Source organism: Eleginops maclovinus, chromosome 20 (genome assembly GCF_036324505.1).
Source record: "Eleginops maclovinus isolate JMC-PN-2008 ecotype Puerto Natales chromosome 20, JC_Emac_rtc_rv5, whole genome shotgun sequence".
In the NCBI taxonomy this organism is placed as follows: domain Eukaryota; kingdom Metazoa; phylum Chordata; class Actinopteri; order Perciformes; family Eleginopidae; genus Eleginops; species Eleginops maclovinus.
Window position 1 is genome coordinate 7,856,471 of NC_086368.1, and position 22,454 is coordinate 7,878,924.

General features: G+C 37.4%; 1 protein-coding gene across 4 annotated transcripts in view; it reads left to right on the forward strand.

Annotated features, from left to right (window-relative positions):
• The window catches only part of arhgef10la (Rho guanine nucleotide exchange factor (GEF) 10-like a), a 137,974-nt gene that overhangs the window by 73,496 nt on the left and 42,024 nt on the right, over positions 1 to 22,454 (forward strand). For all 4 annotated transcript variants that reach the window (XM_063910855.1, XM_063910856.1, XM_063910859.1 and 1 more), the window contains 2 exons: positions 5,300 to 5,400; positions 22,169 to 22,290. In XM_063910855.1, coding sequence (XP_063766925.1) covers positions 5,300 to 5,400; positions 22,169 to 22,290 — 223 coding nt within the window. The remainder of the gene's footprint in view (positions 1 to 5,299; positions 5,401 to 22,168; positions 22,291 to 22,454) is intronic.

Genomic DNA, 22,454 nt, shown 5'->3' on the forward strand with positions numbered 1-22,454 from the left:
TAATAACAAGGCACATGAATGGTCAGATGGAATCAGATTTACCTTGTAATCTCTGCACAGTTTGAGAAAGAAAAACTAAAATCAGCATTTTGGAATATCATTGTACCACACGTGGAAAATGAAGTGAAGGAATTTTAGAAACCTTAGACTGTTCCTGGTGGGCAGTTATTATGTGTATGTACTGTACATCATCTAGGAAGCAGTTTGATATCCGGTGCCTTTGCAGTGCCAGGAGACAAACTGGTATCTCTCTAGTCATCTGTCCACACCTAGTACTTTGTCTGCTCGGGGTCGCAAACTGGTCACATTCCAGTTCTCACCCCACGTCACTACAGACTACTGCATGCCACATTGGTCTATTATGCTTAGAATATCCTTTTTGTTTTGTCTTTCTTTCATAGAAAACACTTGTTAAACTTATAGCATGCTACATTCCAGGTTCCCAGCCCTTCCTTGGAGCGAACAAAACACAAAAAAGTACATGTCAGGTGTCTGAGTGCTTGATTCTGGGACACATAAAGAGTCAGGCTACAAAAACACTGTTTGACTGACTTTTATTTGTTTACCTCAAGTCGTCTTCTGCTTTGTAGCCCAGTATTAGCCACAAACAATTTGTAGCTCTTTCTCCTCACGAACAGAGACCTGAGACCTGATAAAAGGAGACACAAAGCTGATGGCTTGTGGCAGGCTAAGTGAGAGAGTTAACTTTTGGCAACTTCAAAGGAGTTGCAGTCCTGTGGTGAACAGTAAAGAAACTAAAGTCCCCTCTCTCTACCGTTGTGTTTTACAAACACACGTTTGATGTGAGAAGCCGATTGAAATAAACAAAGTTTAAAAATATATCTGAATAATTATCACTTCAAAAAGTATCACTTCTAATTGAAGCCATTTTAAACAAATCCTTAGTTATTTTACACAGAAAAAGGCTCTGGTGTATCGGCACTTAAAATTGAACATATATGAGAAAATAAAAATAAAAGCAAGTAATACAAAATTCAAGAAAACTTTAATAGGACATGTTTAGACAATCTAAGATTCAAGACGCCTCCATTTTTCGAAAATTCAAGTTATTTAGTTTTATGTTCTGTGCCTTTGCTAACTGTTCATTGCAAATGCAAAAAAATATGCTCTTACCCACACCTGTAAGCAAAATGTCGACATCTGCAACATATTTACCACTTGTCAAAATCACCTAAATTAGCATACACGGACAGAGGCAAAATGCAAATTCCTGTCTAAAGATGTTTGATCTGACATGTTAAAAGGCTTTAAGGGAAATATGTTTGCATGATTTACACCAAAGAGGAAGACAGGATATTTTTCAACACTGTTAACTTTAAATTATGCATTCATAATGTAAATATATGCATATTTTAGTCAGTATAAAGCATAAGACAAAACATCAGGTTTTTTTCCTCTTGGTAGATTATTCTCTTTTAAATTACTCAACTGTTGAACGCCATTATTAATTAATGAACAGTAAACACCAAGTGTGTTTTTAATTTTATCAAAATATTGTGTATTTAGAGGTATAAACAATGTTATACCAAATACATTGAGTGCATTTACCCGAGATTTACTGTTTTTGCGACATAGTTATGATCATATTGTGTATTCTGGTTAATTATATATTAAACACAATAGATGCCTAGGCCAGCCACACCAGGGGCCATAGGACTCAGAGCTCCCCTATTTCTAAAGAAAAAAAGTTCAATCCGCAAAAACTACACTACCTGATTCTCCATACTCAAAAGATACAATAGAAAAGAAATAAAGGCAGATAAAGAATAAAATCCTAATCTCAGGACGACTGAGCGCCGCGGGTGTTTGTCAGCAAAACAAAATAGAACAATCATTCTTCTTCAAACTTTCTTGAGTATCAGTGATGATGACAGATTAGGAGCGCCTGGCCTAAAGGAGCAACACCTAAAGAAATACTAAACACTACACTGTACATTTACTAACTCTTGAGAACTTAACAAATTCTTCTCCGTTGCGGTCACCCATATAGCTTAGAATAACATGTCATTGTCATGCTAACCTTTTTGGTTACACACTCTTCGTACTAAGCTATTCCCGAAAGTTGCTACTAGAAACAATTGTGCATCCTTTTCATTGGGTAAGACAAAAACCAGTTTTTCCTTTGCTCCATTGTTTGTTTTTCTGTTAAACCACTTGGCTAAACCCTCATATTATGGTAAACAATCAAAAGTACCCCAGTTTCTTTTAGAGTCCTTTTAAATTGCATACTCTGGTTTCTTCAATAAACAGGTAAAGGGCTTATTCCAGTGGCTGAAAACAGGATGTGATGTTCAAACAGGAAACTGGGAAACACAATGATAAACCAGTTATTCATGTATATGTAAACACAATCTATGTTCTGAACATCAAATGCTCCCCCCTGAAAGCTTGAAAGCCACCTTTTGAAACACATGTAGCTCTCTGTTTTGCAAAGAAGGAATTAATTGCTTACACAATGGATTCTAAAACCGATTCCCAGTTTCAAGGCAAAACGTTTTATACACCTCTGCGGTGTATAATACACTTGTACTCTGTCAATTGTACGTTTGGTATTCATACCCTTTTTTTATTTTATTTAACCAGGTAAAAGGCTTATTCAGAATGAAATTGCCTTTTCTAGAAAGGACAGGAAAACAGATGAACATAGAAAATAGAAATTCACAAGAACATCCACTTTGAATTTGTCATGTATCTAAAAAGGCCAAGGTCTGGTTTATTTAATACACATTCCATTTGCCTCTGGCATAATCATAAGCGTTAGAAAGTGTTGATATAAACAGCCTAAAGAGGGTGTTTTCATGTATTAATTTAATTTGAAATCAATCATTTAATATAAAAGCTGACCTGTTCACTTGCATTATAACTGTGCAGAGACAGTCTCTCTCAGACACAGTAGCAGAGCAGATCTTCTGTAAGAACTGGTCTCCTACTGTGTCTGATCTTTAATTTGCACCAAAAAGCCGTTTCCTATCACAGCCTGTACTGGTCATGCCTGTTCCCAGCGGGTGCATCACACATTAGTGGCATTTTGAGCGTTGTAGCCCACTTAGAAATGATTTACTGTGACCTGGAGGTGTGGTCGTCCCAACCTACCCTGGATGTTGCAGGCGGAAATTAACAAGCCTTAGATTACTAGACTGAACCTCTGTGAAGCTTACAAGCAGGCAAGCAGCTGTTCTAACAGGAAAAAAACATGATGTATTAAACTTAAAGTGCAATGAAATGAAAACTGTACCTTCCTTGTTGGTGCCCTGTTTCTCTGACTCTTTCTGGTTTATATAGCACATCCTATTTGTTGTGATATTAAACCCTTTAGTATAGTCAAGCTGATGTTCAGAAGAAAGTAGGAAGAGATGTTTTAAAATGCAGGACTGAAGATAAAAACATTTGTTTGCCAACTAGTTTAAATTAAATGCATAGGCATTGGTTTTTACAGGTTATTTCTGCTTGTTGTAACATGGATAGAGAAAACAATGCATTTAGCAATAGTTTCTTTTGCATCTGGAGCTCCACCTGTATAATGCCCCTCTGCTATCTTTTTTTTGGCAAAGGAGGCTTAAATATCTGCACAATCCCATGTTTAAACAGCTTGCACATTTGTAATTGCTTACAGGTTATTCACTCTGTTTTATTGATATTTCCAATGTGCAATATTAACAATGTATTTCAAGGATATACTTAATCATCTAATAAATCAACGCACTCCAAACTTGTTGGACTCTTGATGAACATAAACAAAAAGATCAACTTCAAAGCAGCATAATATAATATATTTTGTATTACTTACAAGCTTTTGCCCATTTATAAACAATTAAACTCAACCAGATGGCAGAGATTTGGATGTGATAGCATAGTAGCGGCTGTAGCCTTGAGCCACTACTGTAGCCTAAAGCAAAGATTAGCACAGGGCTCCTTTGGCGCAAACACTCCACTCATCAGATTTTTTTCATATGAAAAAATCGTGCTCCAACTGTTGACTCACATGAAACAACCTCTGTTAACTTTGAAATCCTGCTTGTTACTCTTCGCAGTACTCAATAATTGCAAATAGACTATGATGCATCCGTTTTTGCTTTTGGCGTGATCTGAATCGGCAGTAAAGGGCTGCTTGAATGCAGCATGGAGAAAGTCTTGCTTCTTGTAGTTCTGAAACAAATCTTTGTCCGCTGTCAATTGAGTAAACTGGGTTGAGTCAACTAGCATGATGGTGCACTACACATTCTGTTACAGTCTTATTCATTTTAGGCATCTGCTGGTATCCATTGCCAAACTCTTTTTTTTTTTCTTCTGACAATCTGATGTTCTGATACAGTATGTGACTTAAATCTACATTTTTTCCAATTGGTTTTCAATGGGTGACTCCATTGTTAGCAAAAACACACCCAAATGTATATATCTAACTTCTAACTTGACTGATTCACTCAGAAAACATTTCACTAATGTGCTTATTGTCTCAAATACTAGTGTTAAGTATGCTTTAATGCATCATTATGTTCATATTGTAAGTTGTCGTCCCATTAAGAGTGAAATAGATGAATTGGCAGCGTTTGCTTTAAGGCGTGGCTCCCTTGTTATGATAATGTTACTACCAATGAATGTTTTCTGGTTAGTTATTCACATTCTTTCTTTTAGTGTTCCTGGAATTTCATTATACCATTTTGTTCTCTGTAGCAACTCCAATTGCAATAAATGATAATGGCTTCTTCCAAGAAAGCCAATTTTGTGATTTTTTCCTGGGATTTCGCCAAAGATATGCAGCTCGTAATACTGCAAATACAAAGGTCATAGACTTATTCATTGTGTTACCTCATATGGTGAAAAACTGTCACTTGACAGTCAATTATTTAATTGAAAATCATAATTTTTCTGTCCTTTTGAAATTAATATTCAGCACAACATAGTTTGGAAAATGTAGTAAAAAAAACAGGATAGTTGCAAAAAGACACCTGAACATATATGTTTTACCTGTAGAGGAAATCTATGGTTCAAGGTTCAGCGTTACTGTAAATACCATACTGTAAATACCATGCAGGAGTTCACAATGAATGCAGTTGTTGCCCCTCTATATAGATGTCAAATCCTAGTAAACTCCGGTATCATTCCTGAGCCTCAACATCAGACTCAAACAGACAGTTTGACCTGATCAGATGGTGAAATGAAATCGGTCAAACTAAACTAACAGAAATGTTTATACTCTGGTGTTGTTCCCCGATGACTTTGTGACAAACATTTCTAATGTGATATCAATACATCTGTGTGTTTGTCTGCTCTCTTCCAGGTCAGGGCGTCCTGTCAGTTTCATGGTGGTCCTCAATACTCCAAATCCCCTTAGTAAGATTTCCTGGGTCAACCGTCTGCACTTGGCCAAGATTGCACAACGTAAGCAAACACAAAACACACACTCACACAGAAAAAGGATTACTTCGCCATTTCTATATAAACGGCATGATGGAATGGAATGAAATGAAATGACAATGTTTTAAGTCAGAGGCTCTGACATACCATCCGTGTTTGCTTCACTCTGTATTGGCTGAGTGCACCGTTGGTGTTAGGACTTATATAATCAGAGAACATGCAAGACTCTCAACTGGGTCATTTGGAGTTGATGTGCTGAGGAAAGAGGCAAACTTTTTAAACAATGTTAAATTAATAACCTCTGTTCCCAAGTATTGGAAAAAAAATCATTAGAATCCATTTTAAAGAGGCCCTACTATTCCTGTAGTGTAGTATGTTATGTTTTTGTGCATGTAAATGGTCTGCAAAGGCAGAAATCCCAAAGTTCCCTCCAGAGAAAAATACAAATATGAATCTGGAAATTAGCATAACAGTGCCCCTTTTAATTATGTACAACCAATTTGCATGGCTCTTGTTTTTGATATCTCATTTATAGTGGAGTCTCAGCAGTGGTCAATATCTATGAAAAATAATGGCCACACCCTGCCCAGCAGGGAGCAGCACTGTTCTTTATTTAATCTTCCTAGCATCTTTCCACCAACCGTTGCTTTTCTCTGCCCAGCCTTGAGTCTACTATGCTGTCTGACCACACTAAAGGACATTTTCCTTTCCGGGGTTAATCAATGCGTGCTGTCATCCAGTGGCAAATTCAGCGACTGGACTACCGAGAACATTAATCTGCTTATTTGGCCATGATGGCACGCATATTCAACCCACTCACAAACCCCAGTCTCCTCTTCCCCAGTCTTTCCTTCTCTTTGTGTCGCCTTGAGCTCTCTTCCTTGTCACACACACTTTATTCTGGCTCTGTTGTGCTTGCGGTACGTCTCTTAGCACTGCGCTTGAGTGTAGCTCCAATTATATTGCTGCGGCCTCTTGGATCCTAGAGGCCATTGCTTGAAGCATCAGCACATCCAAATCCAAATTTTGAAAGGAAGTCATTGGAGGTTTACGAAACTCAATTAAATGTCTTAAGAAGATGAGTGTAGGAAAATATCTCTATCTTTCTGACACTCATGCGTATCCTTTGGAGTATCAATGATCCCTATGTTGGATGAAGGATAAGAGGAAGCCTGAAGTGTTTTTTGCTTTCCAAAAAAATAAGAATCCTGAGAGTTTGCCTCCCTTGCTTCTTGAGATTCGCTATTCTTGAACTATAACAACAAAAAAAAAACAATCCACAAGACTTGATTTTTCCCCTGTTCTGCTGGCTTACCTTTCACAGTGGGAGTATAGAGGTGCATGAAGCATACGCTACATCTGTAGAGTCTCCAGTAGAGTATGGTTGTGGCATCAAAAACATCGGGCCAAGCACAGAGGAGGCTGCGGCTGCAGTGAAGCGCAGCATCCCCAGCCTCTCTGTGTTGCTCACACTTTTATCAGCAACACAGCAGGCCTACTGATGAGGACAGTGGCAGAGACATAGCATGCTGCTCTCCTCCCATATAGCTGCTGTGTGGACATGGGTGTTATTCAAAGCAAAAGATCAAATAAAACAAAGATATTTATACAAACATAAGAAGTTTAAATAGAACATTAAATAGAATTTAAATATTTAGATAAACATAAATAGTCTGAACTATGCAATTACAAGACACATTTAAGTAAAACATGTCAAATTAAGAACAAATGAAATAGAAAACTAAATGTTTTATAGACATGAAAAGTAAAAAATATAAATAAAAAAATATATATAAACAAGAAGTTAGTTAGAAAATGCAAATAAAATACACACATTTAAAAAAATGTATTTCAATATTCAAACATAAGAATAAAAATATCAGATAAAGATGAAATAAAATGCAGTATACAAATGTAAACAAACACAATGTTGTAAGGTAAAAGGTCAATGAAGATAAAATAAATACAAATACAAATATTTATAAAAACACAAGTAGTTAAAGTAAAAGTATGAACATCAGAGTATAATATATAACATGCATATTACCAGCATACAGTGGTGTACAAGTATTAATATGACATTAATGCTGAATTGCACAGTTTAAAAGGGTTTGTCTGCTGATAGACTCCAAAATAAACATCAATATATAGTATGACTTGATTAATATGTCACTCCTTTTGCTTAGAATAATTGAATAAACATAATTTATGTGGCATTCACTGGGAAAGGACAGTAACAAATAAACATGTATTGATCTTATACTCGTAAACACACCCTACAGCAGCTGAAGACAAGCAATATATTGCTTAAAATTTAAATATTCCACACATTTATTGTCTCTAAAATGGTAATGTCAGCACCAATCCAGCTTTATCTGATTTGCAATCAAACATGCTACCTTGTAGCCTCAAGTGCATGTTGCAGACTTCTCTATGTTAAGCTAGCCATTATATATTTGCATTATTAGATGAAGGAAAATAAAATTGCTGGGCTGATCAGGGGAAATTGACACATACATGCATGTAGCCAAATAAGCCAACGAGAGCAAGTTACCGCAGTAACAGCAGTAAAGTTAGCTTTGAATACTCCATCACCAACATAACAAGCAGATAAATGTGAAGAGAAAAGGATTTAAGTTGAAAGAAAAAAAATGCCAACACAAGTACAAGAAATAAAATAAGAATTAGAAGGAAATAAAAGGAGGTTTGGGAGTAGAAGAGAATAAAAAGAGGAGACATTACAGAGAAACCCCCCGCTGCAGTCAAGACATCAAACAATTACATCATTTCTCAGCTCAAGGCAAGGAATGAAGACTTGATCTTGCTACCAGAAGAAATGTTTTAAAAAGATATTGATTCACTCATCTGTCGTCGAAATGATTGACAGCGTGCATTTTAAACGAACGTGGTGTTTCATTCACACCTTGACAGTTGCTCTGCTAAACAGATCCTGGTTTTGTTGTTTCAAATATTTCTTTCCTTTTCCATCCCATGCTATATCGCTGCAGTTTTAAAATCCCTTCTGTCCAAGCTAAACACAACCATACATGTAGAGGGACAGTACAGATTGGAAGGCAGTTGAAACAGCAATGAATACTAAAGATTTAATCAAGGAAAACAAAAGTAGTTATTTATATTTTAAATGTTTTCAAGACTCATGTCCAAACCCTTTCACATTTACCTTCCTCTCGCATGGCTTACATTAATATCTATACATATTTATAATCAACAGCCCACACAGTGTTTATATTCTCCCTCATATGACCTCAAAAACTGAGGTTAATGCAAATATCATTTATCATGATAACCTTACAAGCACAAGGTCATTAACCCAAAGAGAGCACTTTGGTTATTTAAACTTGTAACACAATATTATCTTAAAATAAATGACCTTCCTGTTTAAAAGTTCATTTTTGTTTTTACAGCTCCTCATACTCTATAGAGTCATATCGGGATCTATTCAAAGCAGAAATTGGAATGAATTACTGCATAAACAGTGATGACATTCAATGGAAAAATAAACTATTAAATGAAATAAATAACAGTCAATGGTAGAATCGTTTTTTTTTTCTTCTGATAAGACAAGAGGTTTGCATTGGATAAAATCACACAATTGTTATTGACATTCTGTGTATAAAAGTTACATGTATATCTGTCTGAAACCATAGCCGAGACAGCTCTGATTGGTGAGCTGGTCTGCTCTGTTGTGATTGTTGACCCCCTTAGCCTATCATGTACAATATGTCGGAGCACTAACCAATAGAAGCACAAGTATCAATGAGTGATGTCATTATGTTACGGAAGAAAACACATGAGTCCAATAGAGTTGTTTCAGGCAGGGACATGCACAAAAACCTTTATAACACACTACAGGAAAGGGGAAAGCCAAAAATGTATAATAGGGCCTCTTTCAAAAATAGCTATTGATAAGGTTAAAGCCGTCATTCTGACATTTTATAGGATACAAAAACACTTTAAAGGTTTGAAACTGAATGCGTGTTAGTTACCATTCCACGTGTTTTACCAAAGCTGTGTCAAAGATTTAGAAGCCTTCACATAATAACCCTAACTCTTATATTACGTATTTGAATGAACTTGTAAATTGTGAGCTATGCTTTGCCTGTCTATATCTAATCGTACAATATTTGACATGAGTCATATTTTAATTATTTTATACCTAAAATATTGCACACCAAAATAAATAAATGTACAAAGAATAGTCACAATTACACATCACAATATTAATAACTCAATGGTGCTTTAAGAACTAATTTGAAAATAATTCCAATGAATAAGCTGCAGCATCGATTACGTATACCACTTTACTCATGACTACGCATACTGTACACAGCAGCAATGTGTCATGCTGGTACTCATCGTATCATACATATAAAACCAAATGGCGGAGATGAGGGCGGGCTGATGCATTTCATTCAGTTCCTTGGGGAACTAGAACGCCACCAACCTGGTCAGGATGACAATTACATGTTAATTGTATTACACCCACACTTTGCCTTCCCATTTAACCAAATGTAATTACAATAAGAGAGTTGTTGATTTAATTTCACGGATGGTGTGCTGTCATCGATGCTCCCCCGTCAGTGCAGGCGGTGGCAGGCCTGCCCTGTGCTCAGGGGAGACCTGCAATTGAATCCGCATTTTGAATGCACCCAACCGCAGTCTTGTTTAGTTTGAAATGGGTGCCTTGCTTCGAAAATGTCCCTGAATGGTGGACACCGCAAATAGCTAATGTTCTCATGCATGATTTAGTGAGTGATTAGACATCACAAAACTCATTTTCCCAGACCCATCTTCACACCAGTGTTGATTCTGTTACAACTCCATTTAGAGGAGACGCAGCAATGTTCCACTGCTCTAGTTAATAGCCATCCCTGTTCCACATGTGTGAATATCAGTGGCTTTTAGTGACATTCTTGCATGCTATATTAAAGTGCTATCAGTGTATTGCCCATTAGCAACAACGTGTTAATGCTATCACTTTTCTCTGAACCCATTTGCACCTTGCCGATTACCGTTGATGGTAGTGGTTTTTGAAAACGACTGGAGATCGATGTATTGTGGCACGATTTGAATGGCTTTAGATGCTATAAAATGGCTACCTAGCCAGATAAGAGACACAGCCAGCAAAAAGCATTTGCCACTTTGTGACTGAATGTGGTGTTGTTACGAGGCCTTGAAAATAGAAAGTGAGAATTACCCCATGGTGGTGCTTCGCCAAAAGCCCCGGGGCCCATTAATAACCCGGTGTGCCGTTGCATCTTTTATGCCTCTCCTAGTAGCCCTACGGTTTTTGAAGTGTCTTGGTGAAATAGCCAGAAGCATTTCCTAATTAATGGGCTTTTCTCGCCGCACAATTAATTGCTTCCTACCATGCAGCCCGGCCCTTTCACACAGTGTTAAGGCGGCAGACTTTGATGGCCCTCACAAGAAGAACAAGAGGCCGTCAAATCATGAGAGATTGCCACTGAGACAGACGCAAAGGAATGAATGTGGGCAAAAGAGAGGGGGCTGTTGAGGTTGTGTGGGCCTAAATGTTTATGTGTGTGTGTTGTTAGATGGAGAGGTGGGGGCGGTCGGGAAGGGTGATTGAGACAAGCAATCAGTCCCACTGCAGGGAACAGAGGGCAGGCAGGGGGCTGTTGCCTGTGGTTACACTGCTAAGTGTGCCGGTCTCTAGCTTTTTCCCCCTCCACACGGATCAATAGATGAGTGCAGTGTTGCTTGGAGGTTCTTGCACACACTCTGACACGCCTTCTTAATCCACTGTGTGATAACCTGTGCCATGCCGGTGTATGCCGTACCGGAGACAAGCAAGGGGGAGGATGCAAACCCTCCCCCGCTGCATAGGCCTTTTTAAAAGATCGTTTCATTAGCCCACGGAGAGAGGTGTAGTAGATTTACTCAAGTTGAGTATTTCCATTTTCTGCTACTTTGTACTTATATCCCAATACAATTTAGAGGTGGATAGTGTACTCTCACTCCCCTTCATTTATTTATTACGTTTAATACTTAACGGACTTGTATGGATAATGTGAAGTATAATAAACACTTCATAATAATAACAGTACATTTTATTTATTTAGCGCTTAATGTTACTCAAAAACACTTAACATTTGTATAAACAACATTAAAACAACACATTTTGAATATATAAAACACAAGAATAATTTGCAGCATTTCTGATAGGGTGAGCTCTGATTTGGGATTTGAAAGAAGACATTTAGACTTTTATTAGACGAAAAATAAGGTATTTAGTTACACCTGGACTAACATTCACAAGCTACCCCGCAGTATACAATATCATTAAAACTAGCTGCACCTTTACCAGCTTTTATAACACTTTAATGCATCAATAACTATAATCAAAACATATCATATATTTTTTCTGAAATGGACCAATCTGCACAATGACTACTTTTACTTTAAGTATATTTTGATGGATGACTTGGTACCACTTTACAATAAGACTACCCTTATAAAGGATTCATAAAGGGTTTATAATTAGGTTATTTTAGGTGGTAACACTATTAATCAATAAGAACCATTTATAAACCAGCTTTAACATAGTTTTCATTCATCAACACAGACTCAGTATTTGGCAAGATGACTTAGCCTTATATTGGCTACCTAGCTTACTTTGTGTTCTTCATCAGCCAACGTAACTCATTCATAAATGGTTATAAGAGATGCCAAGAAACCTCAAGATGGAAAGAGGGATAATCAGCTCAGTGAACAGCTGATACCAAGGATGCTGGCTGATGAAGTAGACAAAGTAAGCTAAGTAGCCAATATAAGGCTTAGCAGTACAGTTAAATGTGGGTTCACTATTTGGCAAGCAACCAGTCACAGTTGCCCTGTTAATGGCATGTCTTATAGAAGCGTATTAATGATTTTTAAAGTTTTCACAACCTAATTAATAAATTCATTACAAACTATTCGCAAACGCTTTATAAGGGTTGTCTTATTATTGTAAAGTGGTAACCAGGACTTTTACTTGTAACAGATTATTCTTACACTCTGGTACTTTTACTTTGACTTAAGTACAAGATCTGAGTACTTCTCCCACCTCCGCCCACAGATTCAGATTGCTTTGCTGTTTTCTTCTGATTTCTTTACATCTTTTCAACTGCATTAGCCTACCCAAAGTATAGCTGTTATCTTCTTTTTTTTGTGCTGTTAAAGTATGTCCACTCAACAAAGACGCTGGTGAGATTCCCTTTGATAACACTCTAAATATAAACATTTAACACAACACAAAAGCAGCATTCATTCAGTGTGTGCTGGAGGGATTTTCCCTCAGCCCGAAAATTAATCTGTCAGGCAGCAGAGATTATCGTGCTATCTCGCTGTGCTCAAACATGGGAAATGTTTATGATGAGTAAACATTATCACAGATTTAATTAACAGATCCCACACTCTCATTGATCCATGGGATATATCAATTGCACTGCTGTATTTAATTAGTCTATATCTCTGCCCTTTGTGTCACTGGGGTTGATAGAGCGCTGTGCTTTGCAAATTAATCTTCATCAGCAAAAGACTTGAAACAAAAGCATGATTGGAATAAAGAGACTGAGAAACTAAATGTCCCTTCTTAGTATTCTGAACATACAACCTCACACATAATGTTATATGCTATTATACAGAATGAGTATATAGAGATGACCTTAACCTATAGGTGGTTGAATCTTTTCCATTCCAAAGACTGTATAGGGCAGAAAATAAACTGCAGCACAGTGGAGCCTGCTATAATGTATTTTTAATACATTTTTTAAGTTGTAGTAGTAGTAGTAGTAGTAGTAGTAGTAGTAGTAGTAGTAGTAATGGTAGTGGTAGTGGTGGTAGTTATGTTGGTAGTGGTAGCAGGGGTTATAGTGGTAGTAGTAGTAGTAGTAGTAGTAGTAGTAGTAGTAGTAGTAGTAGTAGTAGTAGTAGTAGTAATGGTAGTAGTAATAGTAGTAGTAGTAATGGTAGTATTAGTAGTAGTGGTGGTGGTAGTAGTAGTAGTAGTAGTAGTAGTAGTAGTGGTGGTGGTGGTGGTGGTGGTGGTGGTGGATGGTAGTAGTAATGGTAGTAGTAGTGGTGGTGGTAGTAATGGTAGTAGTAGTAGTAGTAGTAGTAGTAGTAGTAGTAGTAGTAGTAGTAGTAGTGTAGTAGTAGTAGTGGTGGTGGTGGTGGTGGTAGTAATGGTAGTAGTAGTAGTAGTAGTAGTAGTAGTAGTAGTAGTAGTAGTAGTAGTAGTAGTAGTAGTAGTAGTAGTAGTAGTAGTAGTGGTGGTGGTAGTAATGGTAGTAGTAGTAGTAGTAGTAGTAGTAGTAGTAGTGGTGGTGGTTGTAGTAATGGTAGTAGTAATAGTAGTGGTGGTAGTAATGGTAGTAGTAGTAGTGGTGGTGGTGGTAGTAATGGTAGTAGTAATAGTAGTGGTGGTAGTAGTAGTATTGGTGGTGGTAGTAATGGTAGTAGTAGTAGTGGTGGTGGTGGTAGTAATGGTAGTAGTAATAGTAGTGGTGGTAGTAGTAGTAGTAGTAGTAGTAGTAGTAGTAGTAGTAGTAGTAGTAGTAGTAGTGGTGGTGGTTGTAGTAATGGTAGTAGTAATAGTAGTGGTTGTAGTAATGGTAGTAGTAGTGGTGGTGGTGGTAGTAATGGTATTAGTAATAGTAGTGGTGGTAGTAGTAGTAGTAGTAGTAGTAGTAGTAGTAGTAGTAGTAGTAGTAGTAGTAGTAGTAGTAGTAGTGGTAGTAGTAGTAGTAGTAGTAGTAGTAGTAGTAGTAGTGGTGGTGGTAGTAATGGTAGTAGTAATAGTAGTGGTGGTAGTAATGGTAGTAGTAGTAGTGGTGGTGGTGGTAGTAATGGTAGTAGTAATAGTAGTGGTGGTTGTAATGGTAGTAGTAGTAGTAGTAGTAGTAGTAGTAGTAGTAGTAGTAGTAGTAGTAGTAGTAGTGGTGGTAGTAGTAATGGTAGTAGTAATAGTGGTGGTGGTAGTTATGGTAGTAGTAGTAGTGGTGGTGGTGGTAGTAATGGTAGTAGTAATAGTAGTAGTAGTAGTAGTAGTAGTAGTAGTAGTAGTAGTAGTAGTAGTAGTAGTAGTAGTAGTAGTAGTAGTAGTAGTGGTGGTGGTTGTAGTAATGGTAGTAGTAATAGTAGTGGTTGTAGTAATGGTAGTAGTAGTGGTGGTGGTGGTAGTAATGGTAGTAGTAGTAGTAGTAGTAGTAGTAGTAGTAGTAGTAGTAGTAGTAGTAGTAGTAGTAGTAGTAGTAGTAGTGGTGGTGGTAGTAATGGTAGTAGTAATAGTAGTGGTGGTAGTAATGGTAGTAGTAATAGTAGTGGTGGTAGTAATGGTAGTAGTAGTAGTAGTAGTAGTAGTAGTAGTAGTAGTAGTAGTAGTAGTAGTAGTAGAGGTAGTGGTAGTAATGGTAGTAGTAATAGTAGTGGTGGTAGTAATGGTAGTAGTAGTAGTGGTGGTGGTGGTAGTAATGGTAGTAGTAATAGTAGTGGTGGTAGTAATGGTAGTAGTAGTAGTAGTAGTAGTAGTAGTAGTAGTAGTAGTAGTAGTAGTAGTAGTGGTTGTTGTAGTAATGGTAGTAGTAATAGTAGTGGTGGTAGTAGTAGTAGTAGTAGTAGTAGTAGTAGTGGTGGTGGTTGTAGTAATGGTAGTAGTAATAGTAGTGGTGGTAGTAATGATAGTAGTAGTAGTGGTGGTGGTGGTAGTAATGGTAGTAGTAATAGTAGTGGTGGTAGTGGTGGTGGTAGTAATGGTAGTAGTAGTAGTGGTGGTGGTGGTAGTAATGGTAGTAGTAATAGTAGTGGTGGTGGTAGTAATGGTATTAGTAATAGTAGTGGTGGTAGTGGTGGTGGTAGTAATGGTAGTAGTAATAGTAGTGGTGGTAGTAGTAGTAGTAGTAGTGGTGGTGGTTGTAGTAATGGTAGTAGTAATAGTAGTGGTGGTAGTAATGGTAGTAGTAGTAGTGGTGGTGGTGGTAGTAATGGTAGTAGTAATAGTAGTGGTGGTAGTGGTGGTGGTAGTAATGGTAGTAGTAATAGTAGTGGTGGTAGTGGTTGTTGTAGTAATGGTAGTAGTAATAGTAGTGGTGGTAGTAGTAGTAGTAGTAGTAGTGGTGGTGGTTGTAGTAATGGTAGTAGTAATAGTAGTGGTGGTAGTAATGGTAGTAGTAGTAGTGGTGGTGGTGGTAGTAATGGTAGTAGTAATAGTAGTGGTGGTAGTGGTGGTGGTAGTAATGGTAGTAGTAGTAGTGGTGGTGGTGGTAGTAATGGTAGTAGTAATAGTAGTGGTGGTAGTGGTGGTGGTAGTAATGGTAGTAGTAGTAGTGGTGGTGGTGGTAGTAATGGTAGTAGTAATAGTAGTGGTGGTAGTGGTGGTGGTAGTAATGGTAGTAGTAATAGTAGTGGTGGTAGTGGTGGTGGTAGTAATGGTAGTAGTAATAGTAGTGGTGGTAGTGGTGGTGGTAGTAATGGTAGTAGTAATAGTAGTGGTGGTAGTGGTGGTGGTAGTAATGGTAGTAGTAATAGTAGTGGTGGTAGTAATGGTAGTAGTAATGGTAGTAGTAATAGTAGTGGTGGTAGTGGTGGTGGTAGTAATGGTAGTAGTAATAGTAGTGGTGGTAGTGGTCGTAGTAGTGTAAGGTCACTAAGGTTTTTGTAAAACAAAACATATTTGCCTCTGAATTGTAGTCTAGTTAAATTACAAATAAGCAATAGATGGAAATACTCAAGTAAAGTAATATTACCTCAAATGTGTAGCATTTTTAGCAGTGGTTTAGATCACTACAGGAATTTCATTTCCAATGGACATTTATGCTTAAACGACCCTGTAGCTTTACATAAGGACTTTTTAGTCACTGTGACTAATATAGTCCTGATATAGTTTAATATAATGTCAACTCAGCGGGGTCAGGGGAGCTCATTTACCTTTTTCTTGATGCCACCCACTTCATAAAAGTTGATAGTGTAACACAATTGTTTTTTTCAATCAAGTTAAAACATCCTGATAGTGTTGTAGAATAATGTGTGTCTATTCAGTAAGGCCATTCCAGTTTACATTGGTACTTCTACCACACAGATTGGCAGAAGTTGGAAAAAAAACGTTTACATATCACTGTTAAATATCTATTTTGACTCCTCTGCTTCTCTGCTGACGTGTTTTCATGCATTTTAAATCAGAACGTTCTGTTCAGGTCTTGCAGTTTACTAAGGTGCAGCCTGCTTATCATATCTGGTAAGGCAAGGAGGTTTATTTATGAAGCACATTTCAACACGAGGAAATTCAAAGTGCTTTACTAAAAGCCTTAAGATAAAGTGCAACAGAAACACTATATACAATGCAGTTTAAATACATAAAAAAAAGAAAAGGCAAAACACTACAAATAAAACAAGCTAAAATAGAATAAGACAAGTATAACAAACAAGGAAAAAAGTTCAAATGCAGTGTAAGGGTTTTTTTCTAAACCAGGTAACAGGGGCGCTCTTACTTTCGGCATGTGCCCTCAGACCCAAATACAGATTTTCCCCATAACATTTGAAAGTCATGCCAGATAACAATATTTCCTATTCGTCAAAAACTGTATAATTACTCAAAAAATATTACAACCTTGTCGAATAGAGCGCCAAGCGGCATAGACAGCTTAGTTTTTACGTTACTCCGAATGAATAGGGGATGGATGTCCGATGGGTCCTATTTCGAATATACTGCATGTGCAATGTATCAATGCAGCAACTCTATATTCAAGTTGAATGTGATGTCCCACATTTATTAAACACTGGAATTAAAAGTATGAGTCTACATAACTTTAGCTTCAAGTGGAGTACAGGCATGGCTCCTGAATGGACTTGTATTGGTCCATCCTCATACAATTATAGCACCACCTGCCAAATCAGGTAGTTTGCCCTGTAAAAGCATTTTCCTCTCCTCCATTTAAACTTTGTAAGATAAATGTTCGATCCAAGCAAGTTACATTTAACACGTGCGGCACAATGCATGTCTTCTGTTAGGCTCTTTGTTTGCTTATGTTCAAGCAAGTTGGTGGTGTATACCAGTGTTTGACCTTGTAAGCAGTAAATAAACAACTCTGGATCTTTTTTTCTGAATCACAGTTACTCTCTCCTTGTTTTGCTATTGATTTTTCCAGCTCCATGTAATACAATCATTTGCTGTAGTGAAAATAAGATAAGGCTGTTTGCATATAGGAGACATTTTATTTCATGGAGAGCCCAATAGATGCGCATGAAACCAAATATAAATGTTAAGTAACGTAGGTGCACGACTGCATACTTGCCTCATGCTTACCATTTGCCAAATAATTGTGTAAGTTTATCACAGTTTAATGCAGTATTGATTTAAACCTCCTCCAAGGAGGTATGTTTCCGACTCAGATTGTTTGTCTGTGTCCCAGCAGCATTTCAGAATAACTACTTTCCCGATTTTCATGAAACTTGCCATAAATATGTAACGTAGCCTAAGAAGAACACATACAATTTTGGAGCGCATCCAAAAGCTGCATTTAGTTGAATGTTCACACATTTTACAATTTAAATTTCGTTTGGTTTGCTAAGGTTCACTTCTTTTCCCACATGTTTAATTATATTATCTAAACAGCATTTGTTTTTGCATCAGTTTGCTTTCCTGTTTTCCTACATCAGATAAACAACTGTACTGAGTAATTAGAAATTGTCACTTATTAATGAATGAAATAAGGCATAGAAATACACTTCAGGCAATAACTAATATTATTTTTTTATTTATTCGACATGTTTATATTCTGTGCCTTAACATTGAGGTAATTGACAACCTACATACGAAACAACTAGGTAATTGTATTCATGTTAATATAACTAACGCTTTTGATTGTTATTATTTCCGACTGCTTGCATTAACGACGTTGTTGATGTTTGTATTCTGTGTGTCGGCACACTTCTGTAATTTGACGCTAATTGGTATATATTGGGAGCCACAGTAACCCCCATGTCTAAGCCTCTACTTGTAATTGCCATGAGGAGGCTTAAATGAATGTTTTTTGCGTTTATTTGTTCAGTCGGTTAATGCTATGGATGATCAATGCTATAATGATGTTAATGTAGTGTGACGTACAATTCAGAGGCCGGCGTACAAGAAAAAACACAGAATAAACAGATGGAACAAAACATATGGGATACATTTTCTCAAGTATTTCCTACAGCTAATATCAAAACTAAAGAATATATTTAGGTAGTGTTGTATGTGTATACCGCATACTTGACTAAACGTGGTAAATATCAAGGCATAGAAAAGGTAATTTTCTACAGCAATGCAAAATAGCAACAACTCTTGCTTTCCTATATACACGTTCAACTGATGATATTATTTGTGAAGTGTGTGTGTGTGTGTGTGTGTGTGTGTGTGTGTGTGTGTGTGTGTGTGTGTGTGTGTGTGTGTGTGTGTGTGTGTGTGTGTGTGTGTGTGTGTGTGTGTGTGTGTGTGTGTGTGATTCAGCTCTTTGCTTTTCATTTTTTTCACCGTTATTCATCATCATTACTACAAAACAAAGTCTGAAGGTTAAGGCTAATTTGTATCAAATCAACTTTCTCGACCTGTCCTTTGGTGTGAATCCCAGTGTGTGTCTTTCTATCTCTATGTGTGTATCCACCTCTCTTTTAAAATGGAAACATATTTTTAAAAGACTGACTAATTCAGTGAGAGAAGGCAGCCTACCCAAATGATGTATGCTTATCTAATGATTAGCAAATAAAGGTGGGTAATTACTCTGGGGCACCAACGAACAGTGGGAACCATTGCCCCATGTGAAGCAATCTGCCCTCTATTAAAGTATTTGAATAAGTGACCTCGCACCTGGCTGTGTCCTGGCTCGCTGAGGGATAGAGAACCCACAGGACAACATGCAAATGACTATTGCATATAATATATAACGCTCAAAAAATCTACATGACTGTAAATATAAAAGACTGCATGATTTAAAACCATACAACCACTCCATTCTTTACAGTAGCCTTGTTCAGGAGGACTGTTCAGTCACTCATGTGTAAACAGTCAGAAGTGAAGTAATTCATTCTCATTAAAACTCTGCAATATGTTGTATCTTTGTCATACATCATTGTTAGATCTGGTAACTCATATATAATTATTGTTAAAAGCTAATGACAAAAGAGGGTGATGTACTGTACACATTTTTTTTAGATCCCAGAATCAACTCATAAATCAGGCTTTAATCTCAAAATTCTAAAAAAAAAGTTAAAATTCTCAGAAAACAATAATTTAGATTTCTTTCTTAAAAAAAAAAATCTGACTTTAATCACAAAATTCTTTAAATTTAGATTTTTTTTCTCAGTTATGACTTTCTAAGGATTCTGCCTTTTTTCTGAAATAAGAGTTTTTCTATAAGAATTGTGGGGAAAAAAATATTTGAAAAAATGGTCTTGATCATTCTCGGTATAAAATGAACATATATTGACCTATGTTATTTCCTCTCTATTGACAGTATTTTCAAAGTGCAGAGGTTGGCCCCAATGACAGGAATGCCGTACAATATGACATTTACACATCATAGGTTTCATTTATGTTGCCCTTGGAGTTGTGCAGCCATGATGATAATTTCCGTTTTTATTTGCAGATTTTTTAATGGATTTTCAGATATCCACTAATTAGTAAACATTGGAGATGTTGTCAAAAAAGATACTTTAAGAAAGTCATTGAAGAATGTATCTTTTATATACGATCCAACACAGGGTCTAGATATTTCCTGTATCTTGCTGTCCTTTATTCAGATGTACTCGAGCTTTGATTGTGACAAGGTTTTGGCACCACTGTGATCCCGTTGGCTATAACTGTCAAGAGTGATGACTCTTCTATGAAAGTTCACAAATATCACTGTGAGCGTTCGGGCTCACACTACGTTCCCAATGATGGAAGGACCACTCGGTAGGCCTACTTTGAAACAAAATGAAATCTTTATTACGGAACAGTACTTTCACAATGGTACTGGCAGTTAGTGGCTCTCGTCCTGCGGGCGAGGGGAAACAGTCCTCACTCAGACCCCGTCTACTGTAACAGACCAGAACCAGGTTACGACCATGACTTTAATCAGTGCCTGATTACCTAATCCCGATCAGCTGTCTGGCCTCTGGCTGAGCCACTCCTACCATATTATTGGTATTATTGAATATTTCCATCCAAATTGTGTCGGAGTAGGAAAGATATTTAAGCACTATAGTAAATACAGTACTTCATTAGTTAGTATCTTCCCACAACTGCAAGAGATCCAAAAGAGAAGTAAGACCACTTTTACAGCCGTGGTGCTTTCTGTCAGTTAAAGATCATCTATTTGGCCCTCCAGTGTTCCTCGCACCTTTTTTCCACATTGTGAGGAAGCAAACACTCCCTAAAATGTGTTTCTTTGTTAACAAAGGTAGGCAAATGTTCTTGAAGAATTGTCTTTATTTAAGATAAAGTTCATAATATAGATAGGCAAATAAAGATGATGTGTATTTAAATGTATTTCATTTCAAAAGCCACACAATCACAATTTGATTTACCATTTCCTTTGTTCAGCCCTGGAGGCCATCTTGTGCCAGTGCTCAAAATAAGCTGCTGCTTATATGTGTTCTGAGTAGGTGGAGTCTTGGCTGTGGTTGGTTTAAAAAGTGTGTGATGTAAGGCGTGCCAATTAAGTTAAAAACTATCCGTTTTGTTAAGATCTCATTCGTTTTGAATGTACAGTGTTTTGTAAGGTCAGATAATGAATGTACTTAGGCCTTGAGGGTTTTGTTAAATTTTGAAAGCAATGTGTATTTTTGTTTAACTCTTCACTATCCTTTCAGAGCGATGACCCCATTGGCCAGACTAGTTTGGGAATGTGGGCAATCAGCTATACATGACTGGGAAGAGAAGGGAGAAGGGGCATTTGTTTCCTGGTTGATGAAAGAGCAGCACCTGTGGAAAGAGCGATTGATATTATGTAATTTATGTTCCAGTTCTTGTCAAAGGCTAGGAAATAAAAAGGACTGGTTTTTGTTGAAGGAAAACCTTTTCTTGTCATGATGTTTTATCACCTACACCTCACATTGCAACACACAGAAAGATTTAACAAACAATACTCTTAATCAAACAAAGTCCACTTTTACTATGCCGCAAATGAGCATGATGCCCCTAAGACACTGCCTCGGAGGCGAACGACAGTTATAAAGTCTTGCTTATTCCAGAGTAACGTATGGTAACAAACCGGAAAGGAAATTTTAGCAACCTGTTAAGTTTCCCGCCCAATTTAGTTTCTGTAAATTTAAATTTATGATTACACAATTACATAATGGGGAGTATTTGGCAGATTTGCCCTGTGCCTTGTCAGAGGTGCACCTGTTTGTAAGGCTTTGAGCTATGATGCTGCATTCGCCAGGCAAATCCATTGTTATTACTCAAATCCAGCAGTTGTACTTTTCCTGCTGGGAGTGACTCTCAGTGTTGATTAAGTGCAGCTTTAATCACTGTTGAGGCTTTGTGTTGGCACTACCTGGCTTCGCCTTCTACAACAGGGAATAAGCCTCTGGCTGATTAAAACTTCCACACGCTAATAACACCATTCATAACCCACTCCCGGGGTGGCAAAATGTCTGTATAATTATTTCAGGTGGTTTTGACAACTTGAAGGAGAGCTTACTGCTTGGCTCACTGTGAGGGTCAGATCTGTAATGTCAGTAAGCACAGCAACAAAACTAGTCGGTATATCAAAACAATGTTGTCATAAGAAATTCTCTCTTTCTTCTATTTCAGGAGCAGAGAATTCACCAGGCTGGTTGTGTGGAGAGGACGAAGGGAAGACCATGGCCCCGTTTACGTGTCCGCTGCTTGCCTGTCACATGCCTGTGTTTGCTACAAAGTCACCCGAGAGAAAGGTAAACCCACCGCCTCCATCAGAAACAACAAGCATTGTTCAAAGACCATGTAGTCTGAAGCTCAAATTGGTCTATGTCATATTAACTCTCAAACAGTAAATACATGTTTTTATTTATTTTTAAAGGAAGACATTTGAACCCCACAGTTTTTCTATATTTGCATG